We start from the raw sequence: 13,229 nt of genomic DNA on the forward strand, positions 1-13,229 counted from the left end.
TCCTCATCTGTAAAATGAAGATGCTACAGGTACTTAGCACATAAAGTTGTTGGGAGGACCAGTGAAATGCTTCAAGCATAACATTTAGGATAATGCCTAGTACATTTGGAGTCCCAGCTAAGTTGTTGCTGTTTTATCATTATCATCGTCACTGTGGTACTGTTGAAACTGAGCCAAGAAGGCACCCAGTAGTCCTGGGCAGTGGCCAGTGACCACTGCATGTCTCACCTGAGTCTTTTCCTCCCCATCACTGCCACCATATCTTCTGAGTCTTCTGCTCCCAAGGTTTCCAGAGAGCAAGAGGAGATAGAAACAGTGTTGGTATTCAGAGCTCTCCATTTTGCTGCCTGGCCACTGGCCTTGGAGGCGGCTTACATGGCTTACATCCACTTTGGGGATTATCCGAAGGTTTTGGCCCCATCCTGAGGATCTCCCCACCAGCCTGCCTCAGCTCATTGCCAATTCCTTTAAGGCAGGTGACAAACCATTTCCCAAGTCTGAGGCATCCTGGTCTTCTTTCCATTATTGGCATGTTCTGACCTAAAGGGTGGCAGGCCCTTGGCTTATGTCTGCTGTGTCTCCGCTTTACAGGAGAAAAACCTTCATGCGTGCATGCGTGTGTCTTTCTTTGACAGGCAAGTTTTACTGCAAGCCTCATTTCATCCACTGTAAAACCAGTAGTAAGCAACGGAAGAGACGGGCAGAGCTAAAGCAACAAAGAGAGGTACGTTCTGTCTCTAAAATGCAGGTGGAGAGGGAAGGCCCCTCCCAAGACTTGCAAGGGTTCTCCAAGGTTTCTGGGTCTAGAGGGATCGAGACTCCCCTCTCTGCCCCCTGGCGTGGAGACCCCCTTTGCCTCTGTCTGTTCAGCAGCCTCGGAGTGTCCCATTCCAGGTGAGTGACGGTGCTGCTCTCGTGGGAAAGCCCAGAGAGCTTTCCCAAATGCCACAGATGGGATTACGTGCTCAGCCACGAAAATGCCAGGAGCTCACTTTGCCCCCAGGCACTATTGGCAAGGGTACCTGAAACGTGATCCATCTGTGTGATTTCCATGTCCTGTCCCTGCCACTTGGATGTCTGCAAAGACTGGTCTTCTGAATTTATGAGGGTGTCTGAGACGGCTCCCTCTGGCAGCACTTAGCAAATCCCTTCTCCACAGCTTAATTAATCACCCTCCACCCACAAAGACCCTCAACTTAAGGCTTTTCTCGGCTTACACAAGTGATATGAGTTCAGTGCAGAAAAAATGGGTAAATGAAAGTGATAAAGAAGGAAATTTAAAGCCACCCATCCTCACTTATCCCGAGGAAACCATAATTAACATTTTATGAATTTTGTATATTTTCTTACCGACTTTTCTATGTGGCTATATTTTAACCTAATTGGAATCCCATCACCACAATTTCATATGCTTATTTTCACTAGCAGTTTTCATGACATTAAAATTTTTTTCAGAGCATAACTTCTGGTACCTATAAAAGATGGCTAAGAACTTGAGCCCCCTACTTGTTGGACATTTTCATTTCATACTTTTACCTTATATTTTTACAGTACCTGTTTTCAGATGCCCAGCTTTATCCATATTTCAAATTATTTACTTAGACACTAGCAGAAGAAACAGGGTTGCTGAATCAAAGGACGTGTGTTTTGGAGGCTCATGAAACTGTGCCCAGTTTGTCCCCCAGGAAAGTCATATCCATATTCAGCTCCCCTTTAGCAGTGCTAAGAGATCATTTGGGGGGTACTATTGCAAAATGCAGCATCTTTCAAGTTAGGTATTTATCAACTCTGCATCAGTAGAGGAGTCTTCTGTATGAACCATGCACTGAATGTCATCTCTTCGATCTATTCCTCAGGAGGGGGATGCGTGGAAAGAGCAAGAAGCCCCTCGACGAGACACTCCCAAGGAAAGTTCTTGCGCAGTAGCCGCCATTGGCACACCTGAAGGCAGCCCCCCAGGTATCACCACTTCCTTCTTTAGGAAGGCGCTCTGCTGGCCTCTCAGGCTGCCCCGGAGCCTGCTTAACTGGATTCAGGGACTCCTGCGTGCCACTGGTCTCCATATCAGGGACAATGCTTACAACTACTGCTACACATACGAGCTCCTGAGCCTCGGGCTGCCCCTCCTCTGGGCGCTCTCCGAGGTCCTGGCCTCCATGTACCAGGAGTCAGAGGAGTCCCTGGAGAGCATCCGTGTTTGGGTGCTCCAGTACCTCCCGGTCAAGCCTCGCTGAGGCGAGGCTGCCCCAAAGTGCCGTACCATTTCCCGAGTAGAGGTATTAGTTAGTGAGGGTGCTGGCCAGGACGCCTGGCATTCTTTACCCAATTAGCTCATATCCAAAGAGTCCTGCGCTGGCCACCTGCCCTGGCCTTGCCAGGGTGCGCATCAGCACTCAGTGCTGGGGCCAGCAGAACATGAAGGATTTTTTTTAATAGTTTTCTACTTTTTTATACCAAAGTGAGCCATATTCTGGGTTTACATTTCAATTTTTTATAAGCCAAGAAATAATTTTTTCCCTGTGTCAGTTTTTCTAAGCACGGGTTTGGTGTGCATAACAAACCCCCTCCACACCGTGGTCAGTTATAATAGCCCCTGCCTGAATGTTTTTGATGTTGACCTTTATACAAACAAAATGATTGTGCCCCCTCCCAGGCCATTGCCTTTCCACTTCCATTTTTGTGCCCAGATGCTACTTGACCACAGGGGACAATTTTTTGTAGTATGTAATTTTAGAAGAACGGAGTACGGGGACAGAGGAGAATTAAACCTACAAAAGCACATGGCAGTGTTTAGTTAACTGTTATCTTTGCTCCCTTGTTTTGAAATCAAATAGTAGCTCAAACATTCTGAGCCCCATACCAAGTCACAGCCAAATGACAGAACCACGGGCTTTCAACCAGATTGCTGCAGACATACATTTTCTCTTCCCACTAATGAGTGCTCAGCAAAAGCACCCTGGCACTGGATGACAGAGCACTCCATCAAGCTGATACAAGGTTGAAGAGGAGCTAAGTCAGTAGGTGGTGTGAGCCAGAGCTATCACCCCTGGGTTCCATCCCATTCAGGCCTCCAGCTACTCCAGGGCTGTAATGGTCAGATTGAGGGAGAATCTGCCTTTCGTTTTATGTCCTTGGAGTCTGAGGGTGTTTGTTAGCACTTCAGGGAAATATAGCTGAGAAGCATGGTCTGCCAGTGAGCATTGCTTGCAGGCATCCTGGCTGCTGGCCACTCAACAGCCATGCATATTTGGCCAAAGCAGCCAGAAACAATTTATGTTCACACTGTCCTAGCAAAAGAATGTATCTGACCTCCAGAGGAAAGCTCCCCTGTGTCTTGCCTGGCAAGGGAATCTGGGAGTGGAAGCTGTTTGCTGACTGATGCAAAATAAATATATCCTAGTAAGGGCAAAACCAGGTAGGCATTGACCCATCTGCATTCTTCACTCTGGGCGTCTGGAGGAGGCTCAGCTCCCCGTCCACTTTGCCTGAACATGCACAGCTGCTGGGTCTGGTTGAATAGTGGAGAGGCCAATGGGACAGATCTTTACCCTGCTCCGCCTACCGAGAGCTGAGGCCTGGAGTCAGCTCTATGCCATGGAGGTCTCCTCCAGTAAGGTTGGAGGCTGCTATGGGTTAGGAGCCCCAGGTCTTGGGAGCTTTGAGATGACAAATTTCTAAAGGGTAGGAAGAAGAGGAGAGGCCTTTCTCCAAATACTTCCCTAAAGTCTTGGGTAAAAAAGGGACATGGCCAAGGCCAAGTTCCTGAGAAACGTTGCCTCTGTCCTTGCGGTACTCTCCTCTGTCCAATGACTTGCCTGGTGTTTTCCCCGTGTTTTTTTTTTTGCTGGGATTTTAACGTTCAGCATAGTGGGAGGAATCCTCCATTCGCTTTATGTTTGATTCTAGAAAGTAAGTCCTCAAGGTCATGAAGTGAACACAGGCAAAGCCATGTTATTGTCATTGTCACCAGCTCAGGGTGGGGTGGGCTTAGAGGCTTTATGGAATGCTCCAAGAAACCAGGCTGAGACCTCTGAGAATGTCATTTATGGTTGCAAAGAGACTGGTTTGAATTACTCTTGATGAGACAGGGCGTTCCTGTCAGAAGCCTGAAATGTTTGTATATTCTGGGACCTTGGACCTTCCTGGTAGGCCGCACCAAGGGCCCCACCTGGGTGGATCCCCACCGGGGTGAATGCCTCTAAGTCTCCACAACATAATCCAAAATAATATGAGACATGAGTCAAATCGATCGGGTCTGAGAAGGTGGGGGGGGGCAGGACATCCTATGGACACAAGCTGCTGTGGAGTCCAGGGATGTTGGCATATGCAAACAGCCTGGGGCTCTGTCTTACACCTAAGCAACTGGTCTCTACCAGAAAGGTTCACTTGTCCTCAACCTGCAGTGACTTGTGTGGGGAAGTTTCCCGTTATCAAATTGTTGCCTGATTTTCAGCTCCCCCGCCTTCTCCAGTTGTCAGTTGTTTTCCTTCTCTCCCCAAACTAAATTCTTTTTTCTATCTCTCTCTCTCTCTCCAACCTTGCACCGTGGCCACCAGTTCATTTCAGTCTTCCAGTGCTACACCCACTTCTTGGCTGACACACTTCTGCTCTGAGGTGACTTGTTCTCTTGCCAATTTTCAGAGAGTGGTACTAACCCCTAACCCGCTTCCCCACCTGGTCTGTTCTCCCCCCTGGGGTAATGGTCATGCTGTGAATGTCTTGCATACTAATGGACTGATTTGGTGGCATGGTTGGTTAGCAGGCGGGTGGTGTTCCTACAAGAGCCGTATCTGATTCTGCTTACCTCTGAGCCAGCCACCGGGTCCACACCAGGTGCACGCCCCGCCTCCTCCTGCTCCCCCGTGGCCTGTGTGGTGCATGCTTTTCCCGTCGCACTTATGAAGCCAGCTACCTTCCTGGGAGGGTTAACGATGATTGTGAGACAGTACCCTTGAGAGGTCTCTGTCAGCTTTGCAAACAACTACTCTTTTATCTAGCAACTTCTAAAAATCACATGCACAGGAGCGTCTGCTTAAGTTGCTTCAAATAGAAAGCTTATTGATTGATCATGGTGGGATTTTAAAATAATGCTCCCAGACTTCATCCCAAGCTTGACCCGTGCTCTGTATCTGAATATATAATCAGTTTTTCTAGCAACTCCTTTCTCTGCCGCAGAGACCCAAGGGTTTCACTGTGGCTTTTCTTAGCTCTCTTGGTTCCCAAAGCTCCAGATGATGCAGAAGCTCGACTAGAGCAGGCATCGCCACAGGCTAGGGAGGCCTCTGAGAGATGATTCGATTCAGTCCCAGGTCTGGAGCAGCGGGTTTCCATACCCCATGGCTATAAACACATTCTTGCTATTCTGGAGCCACAGACCAAGTGCTCTTAGAGAGAATCTACACCCCTGCAGTGGGGCTCCTGTAGACTAGGCCGTGGGTCTCAGGCTGCAGTTGGTGTCTGTCCTGCATGCAACACAGAGCCAGGCTGCCCTCTCAGCCTGGCTGCCAGCCCTGCATGCTGCATTGCTTGCTGCATCGGTGCAGATCCTAGCCACTGCCAAGTCATTGCTCTTGTCTTATCTTCTCTTGCAGAGTCTCCCTCCCTTTATAGAATGTCAACCAAAGAGTGCCCTCCTCCCCTGTCAGTCTTCTCACTAGCTAGTCTCCGCATTTCAGCACTGCGCATGTTTGTGACCTTTAGTAGTCATTTCCAGTGCCACCCCGAACCCTGTATTTTGCACACAGCAAACAATGTTTAGCTTTATTTATGGTATTTGATGCTGTAAATGAAAATAAATATGGTTCTTTATAAAGCGCATTGTTTCCTCTCTTCTTTGGTGTGGAAGCTTCTCCAAACCTCCAACACAGGGCCTGGTTTAGGGGGTCAGACTTCCCTAAACTGCTGGCGGGACTTGCACTTGTGGTAAGCTGGATCTCTCTGGGGCTGCGCTGGGCACTCTGAAATGAAATATTACCCAGGGGTAATATTTGGAAAATAACCCCAATGCTCCTGGGCCAGGCTTTGGGGTCTCTTTCTTGTAAACTCGTGGCACTTTTCTGCTCTAGATGCTCATAGCTGGGTGAGGGTCAGTGGTGCCTCAGCTCTCAGGGACAGAGTGTCCTGTAACACTCCCCCACCTCCCGCCCCTCAAACCTTGGACCTGTAGGAGGCCTTATTTTAGGAACCTTGCACTTACTTAGGTACCAACTAACAAAGTTTGCTCTTGAATGTTCTGTGCCCATCTAGCTGAGTGGTGAATGAAAGGTAAGGTAGAAGGGCTGGACATGGGTTTCAGGAAGGCAGTGAGCATGGCAGGCATGCTTACCCAGATGGAGAGCCTATTGTGATCCTAGGAGACCCCCTGCCCCCAAAGGCTAGGCTCCCTCATGCCTTGATCCACAGGGCTCTGCCCACAGGACCTCTCTGAGGATGGGTATGAAGGCTCTGGTCCAACTCCAGACTGTCTTTAAGGGAAAGATTTAGAGTTCCACTCAGCTGGACTGCATAGTGCCAAAGATGTCTGGTTCTCGGCCTCCTAAGGGTGGCTGCAGGAGCAGGCTAGGTGTTGACGGCTTCCCCCACCACTAATGAAAACTCAGCTGGGAACTTCACACATGCCCTTGCACCTCCAAAGGGACATTTCTGGGGCCCTGGGTCTCTGGGTCCACATGCTGATGCCTGAGCTGCCTTCAGCGCTGCCTCCAAGTCATGATCAACTGTCTATTCTTACCTCAAAAGGAAGAGTGCTAGGGACTAAAGTCAGGAGCTGGATTGGACATATGCCTCATGCCTTTATTCATTCATCTCTTCAACAAGTATTTGTTGAATGCCTACCATGGCCTAGGCATGGTGTCTAGGCCATGGTAGCATCCTAGAGCTGTAGCAGTGAACCACACAAAGCCCTTGCCCTTCCCTGCGTCTTGGAGTATATGAATCTTAGTGTTGTCTGTTTGCTTTGTTTATTTGTGCATATTAATCAACTGATATTTGAGTGTCTTCTGTGTGCTGGGAATAGCAGGGAATGAGCTTATAGTTTGGTTTCAATTTTTGATGTCAAGCTGGGTTAAGGCAACATCTTCCAAAGAGTGGCAATAGAAATCACTAACTCCAAGACATGCTTTGTGAATGAAAGATTTCATAGTTGCAAAGTCTGAGAAGTGTTTTCATCTAATTATGCCAGTCCTCCCAATCTTTGGAAATCCTCAAGATTCCTTATCAAGTTAAAGTCTCTGAGGGGTTGTCCAGTAAAGCAGCTTATTTCACTTTGTTCAAATGGGCTTTCCCATTCCTATTTGAAGTAGGGTTTTCTTTGTTTGGGAACAGTTTTTGTTTTGCATATTATATTTTCCATAAGTGTTTGGTACAATATTCTTTAATCTGGAGAGACAGGACTAAAGACTTAAAATCAAAAATGTAAAATGACAACTTTAAATACGAAATAGAATTAATTGTTCATTAGATCATCGCTGATTAACCTAAGCTTTAAAACCTCCAACAGACAAATTTTCACAGGAAAAGCCGCATACAAATCTGACTACATACATATTTTAACACATAACAAAAATGAAAGTACTCAGTAGACAGTCAAGTCTGGGGAAATATATGTAGTAGATAGGGAAACTCATTGCTTTGACATTGCAAAGATTCGTGCCAAGCAGGGGTTGCCAGGCACCTGACTTAGTGTAGGTGGGCAGTTCATATTTGTTGATCAAAGACCCAATAATGAATGGGACAAGGCTGCACAGTTCACACTCAAGCACTTTTTAAAAGCAAACTCTAAAAAGAAAAAGTAAGCATTAACAATATGTTCTTACTTGACTTTCAAAGGAATATAAATTAATTATGCAGTCCAGCCTGACTTGGTAAAGGGAAAAAGGGAAATAGATTGTAGGGGGGGAAATGAACTTCATCACTAGTATTGAGTAAAAAGTAAATGGGGACAGTCTTTTCTGGAAAGCAATATGTCAACAATTACTAAGATCCACAAAATGAGCCCTGACCTCCTGACTAGTAACCCCTGCCAGGGAACCATCCTAAAGAAATAACTCAGCAAAGGAAGCACATCTCCATGCAACCTGAATATTAAGTAGAGTAACTGGGTCAGCTGCAGTGGGTAGGCCCTTCTCCTTTGTTTCTGTGAACTCCTTCACTTTTGCAGCTTTTTCTTTAATTCCTTAAGCCAAAGAAGTGATTGCCTCTTTCACTGCCCCGGGACCAGCTATTATTGATTGAGCAACTTCTGTGGGTCTGTCTCTGGGTCAAGCTCTGAATGTGCAGTATCTCACCTCTGCAGGCAACCTTGAGATGGTACTGGCATTACGGGAGTCTCTGATATGAGAGGAAATAATCTAGAACAGCATCTTCAACTATGCAGAACAGAGAGTAACATGGGGCAAGCCTAAGAGTCAGATGCCTCTTGGGAGCCTTGGGCATGGGAAGGCCCTGGACCTGCCTTTGACCTCAGCTCTTCATGATGACTCAGTGGTCTTGGAAAATCCTGTGAACTGGGTTGAATAAGGCCTTTGGCATAGGGTTTTGTGAAGATAGAGTAGGTGAGTGTGCTGGTGAGGCACTCAGGATAGCAAGAATGCTGTTGCCGAGTTCTAAGTAGAACTTTCCTGGTTTTGTGTGGCAGGAGTGCCTCAAGGGAGACATTTTTTGGCATTCCAGAACATTTTGGGCTAAAGTTTCTGCTAACTTTATGTTGGGGACTCAACAGAGGTCTCAATCTTTGTCTCAAGTTTTCTGATCCCCCAGCTTTCTTGACACCTTCCTTTAGAAGAGCCCTTAGCTCCACAGTCCCCCTTGGCTCCCGCCACCTGCCAGCAGGACTTCCATTTTGCTTTAGTGAATGCTTGAGTCTTAGCAAAGTGGGAGCACAGCATCCTGCTCTGTCTCGACTGTCTTCTAGGTATCTCCACTGGAGGTCTGCTGAGCTTCTCCAACTCAAGCCTCCAACTCCTGGTCGTCCCCTGAAATACTCTATTCTTGACTTTCCCAGTCACAGGAAATGGCAGTTCCATTTTCTTGTTCAGACCAAAGCCTTGGAGTCATTCTTGACTCTTCCTTGCCGCGGACCAGCACAGCAGTAGACGATGAGGCCACCTCAGGGTTGAGAGAAGCGTGCAGGGTGTTCAGGGCGTCGGTGAAAGAAATTGTTGTAGAGCAACCCCGCCTGTATGAGATTATCTCAGGACATCCTTTCCCCCTAACAAAATGACAAACAGACACACTTCAAGAGAGAGTGTAAATTTGAGTGTAATTTTCTTTGAGTTTGTGACCAGTATATATATGTTTTCCAAAAGCACAGGAACAATGAATATCAGTGAAATCAGCTTGCTCATGGGCTCAGCCTATCACCAACAGGGCGGTGATCTACATCTGGACTCAGCCTCATTCCTAAGTATATAGACCATTAGTTTTGTTTTTAAACTATATATAATCGCATTTTTTATTAACAACTATATTTTAATTATTACAGGGTTTAGTAATGTTTCATTTGAGTCAGCCTTGTTTTAAGGATTTCATATGATTTTTTAATTAACAAGCAATGACCTTTATAGAAGAAAGAAGGAAGTTTAGAAAGACAATAAGGGATTAAAGTTTGTAGTTCTAGAAAGACGGGATAAGGTTGTTTAGCATTCTTGTAGTGGTTCCTGGTGGTCGTTATCTTTTGATAAGCTTCTGTCTTTTCAGGGAACTTGCTGTACTTCCCCTGCTTCAGGGTGTTTTGCTGTTCTCCCCCTGTGCGCTAGTTGCCCAGCCGGACCTAGGGACCGTGGCAAAAGCCATTCCTAGAGGTCACTGCAGGGGGAAGTGCAGCAGGTATGTCTTCAGGGGGTTTTGCTGTTCATCCCCTGCGCGCTAGCCGGACCTAGGGATGGTTAGCCCTAAAGGTCACTGCAGGGGGAGGTGCAGCACTTCCTTCTTTGGTCCTGCCCCCAGGCCCTCACTGAATTCCAAGTTCAGCCAGAATCTGTCCACTTCTCCCCACCTCATACTACATCCCAGCCGCTGTCATCTGCTCCTGGGTGACCGCAGTGGTCTCTTATGGGGTCTCTCTACTTCTGCTTTTTTCCACTCAACCCTGGCTCAACATAATAGCTGGAGTAATCCTTTTAGAACTTAAGCCTGATCTCTCTGCTCAGAACTCTCTAGCAACTCCCCAGCTTACACAGTAGACTCAGACAGCTCTGTCTGGTCTGGCCTCTGTCATGAACCTACTTTCCTTTCACTCCATCACATTATGTCCCAGCCACACTGGTCTCCTCCAGCACCAGGTCATCTCTATCTCAGCGCCTAGGCACTGGCCATGGCCTCTGGCAGGAAAGCCTCCCCAGTCTCCACATGGCTGACCCTACCCTTTGTTCAAGTCTTTGTCCCCAGTCTCTTTCCCAGGGCGGTAGATCTTAAACTCTGTGACCCAGCTCCTCTGATCCCCCTGGATCGCCCAACTGGATGGTTTTTCCCTAGAATTTATCACCTCCAACCATGTTGTATAATTAACATTAACACTTATTATGTGTGTTGTTTATTTATGTCTTCCCCTTTCTAGAACATCAGCTCCTCGAGGGCAGGGATCTTTGTCTCTTTTAATCACTTCTGTAAGGCCAACAGGGAGCAAAATGGTTACCAATCCTGGGCCCTCAGTACATATTTATAGAATAAATAAAGGAAGGACAGGACCTTCTGGCTTGGACCTCTTGTGGGGGAAGCTGCAGCCACCTTGGGCTGGGGAATGTCTTGCTGGCATCAGTTAGGGTTCAGGCAGGAGAACCTGGAAAAAAAGAATGCCATTGTTGTCCTGATGCCTTTGCAGAGCACTTTGATCAACCGGAAGAAAGGAGTTCTAATTTCACTTGAACTTTTTCATTCTAAGGGGTATAATTTCCACAGCATTGCTGGCCAAGCTGGAGGGACTTGGGCGGGGGGAGGGGGAGTCTCTTAGGAGGCTGGCCATCCCAGCGGGATCCCTGCAGTGTCAGACCCAGGTCATGGATCACACACATTCTTCTCATCCCTGGGTCCTGCCCCAGGAATCTGGGTGGCAGCTTTGAGCCTAGAGGTGAGGTGGGGAACAATCAGTGGAGGACTGGGCTAAGGCCCCAAACCAAGGACAGGAGTTGACTCAGTTTGCCTTTGGCCTCCTAAATCCACTTATCTTGCAAATGCCTGTAACTGAGCCCAAGAGGGCAGCAGGGGGACCCGCTCTGCCTCCCTGACAAGGAACCTGTGAAGACCTAGAAGTACAAAGGAGATCACAAACCCAGAAGAGTTCTCCCCTCCAACCCCTTTGTTCAGTGAGACAAGGCTGTGCCCAAAGCTGGGGCCCAGACCTGGCCCGAGAGTCCTGTCTGTGGCAAGGGAAGGGGAAAGAAAGCACTAAGGGCCCAAGGACTAAGGCCCCAACCTGCTGCGGTTGGCAGAAGAGTCCCCGTTTCTGCTGTCTGGTTATGCTACGCTGTTAGGAAGGTCTCCGTGCCACTCGCCCTCCGGCCCTACTGGAGGAGACTCCTGTCCATGTGAGCCTGTGCCTGGCCTTCACAGGGTGTCTGGCCTGGGTCCAGCCAAGGCTCTGTTGGAAATGGCCGTTTGGAACCGGTCGGCTCTGCTGGGGGCTGTGGAGAAGGAGCAGCTGGGCCCTCCTTCAGGCTGTCTTTTCATTTACTTGAGCTGGTCTCTCCATGCCGCCTGCCGCAGGGCTCAGACAGGGTCCTTGGAGTAACTGAGGACCACCCTATTCAGAACAGTGGAGCAGGGACCCGAGCTGCAAGGCCCTCTGTCAGCATACTCATTTCCCGAAGATCCCGGAACTGACTCTGTCATTAGGCACCTGAGCCTTTATCTTGTAAAGGGACATGCACTCCTCGCAGAGACAAATATTCCTCCTAGAGCAATTGTGACATTCCCTGACAGTGTACAGAGGGAATATCTGACAAAGGCCCTTCCCAGGACCATTCCCATCCCACTAAGGGCTTGTCATTGTCCCCTCACTTGCCACATGTCATCTTGCAGGGGGCTGGGGAGACTGTTCTGTGTTTAATATCCTGGACCTTTCTTTTTGCCTATTTGCTTTCAAATATATTCCCACCCTCCCGTGCTCTGTTCTGTTTTAGAGAGGTGTCCTGCTTGCAAACTACTTTTCTCAGACTTCCTTGCAACTGACTTTGTGTTAGGCTTGACCATCTGGCTGCATAGTGAGGGAGTGAGAGCAGATCCCAGGGAGAAGACATTTCTCCCTTCTCTCCACGTCTTGAGTAGGGACTGTCTCGTCCATGGCACTCACCCTTCCAGGTGACCCCAGCCCTCTGGACCCATACTGCTTTATTCCTCGTCTCACAGCTTCCTGCTACTGCTCATCTGTGGGTTGCCTACAACCCCTGCTGGTTTGTCAGCTCATCCACCACCGTTGTTATTAGTTTATTTTACTTATCTTCCTCTGGTTTCGCTTTCCTCTGTTGAACTGCCTGACTTGGGTTCTGTTTTCCAAACTGAATCCTGATCAACATAGTTTCACTGATTTAAAAGTATCGTCTTCAGAAACCGTGGTGGCCAAGACAGCAGAGAGTTCTTCTAAACCCAGATGCAGAAATGGCTCTGGCAGTTAAGAACTATGTGACCTTGAACAAGAGTGATAACTCCTCTTAGCCTCTGTTTCCAGCCTATAAAATGGGGTTAATAACAATATTCAGGAGAGTATGTTGCTGTGTTGTCTCCCTTGGGTTCTGGGGGAGAGTAGAAGGGTCTGCAGAGTTGAGAAGAAAACAGAAACAACTTCCCTGGCAGAACCAGGACATGGCTTCTCACCTGGACACTGGCCAGGGAAAGGCCTTGGGACTTGGCTGCTGAGGGTGGCGTGGGAAGACAGACATTTCCCCGACACTGCCTCGCTCTACCTCTGGGGTCTCATCCTTCACGAGGGAACAGGTGTCTGGCTGGAGTGCTGAGAGGCAGAGATGCTTTGCTCTGAGCAGAAATGCTTTCTCACTGTGGCCAGTGATGGCTGCCCTGGGAGGTACTGGGTCTTTCTTACCCTACTCCTAACCTGGCACCTCCTGGCAGATCCCCGCTGAAGTCCTGCATTCTCCCTAAGCATAGATGACTTCAGGAAAATCTAGGGTGAATAGAAGCCGGGCATGGGGGAGATGAGTATACTGCTGTTCTCCACCTGGGACTGGCCACCAACAGCTGTGTCCCTGCAGCGGCTGAGCTTGCTAACTTCCTGGCTG

At 48.2% G+C, this 13,229-nt stretch overlaps 1 protein-coding gene across 1 annotated transcript in view; it reads left to right on the forward strand.

Annotated features, from left to right (window-relative positions):
• LOC311180454 (F-actin-monooxygenase MICAL2-like) overlaps window positions 1–4,597 on the forward strand; it is a gene marked incomplete at both ends in the record, with an annotated part of 84,464 nt that extends 79,867 nt beyond the window's left edge. The window contains 3 exon segments of the mRNA XM_084248309.1: window positions 636–724; window positions 1,857–1,959; window positions 4,557–4,597. Of these exon segments, the coding sequence (XP_084104435.1) occupies window positions 636–724; window positions 1,857–1,959; window positions 4,557–4,597 (233 nt within the window).
• Between the last annotated feature and the right edge of the window lie 8,632 nt (window positions 4,598–13,229).

Source organism: Talpa europaea (assembly GCF_964194135.1).
Source record: "Talpa europaea genome assembly, chromosome: 1".
NCBI classification, from domain to species: domain Eukaryota; kingdom Metazoa; phylum Chordata; class Mammalia; order Eulipotyphla; family Talpidae; genus Talpa; species Talpa europaea.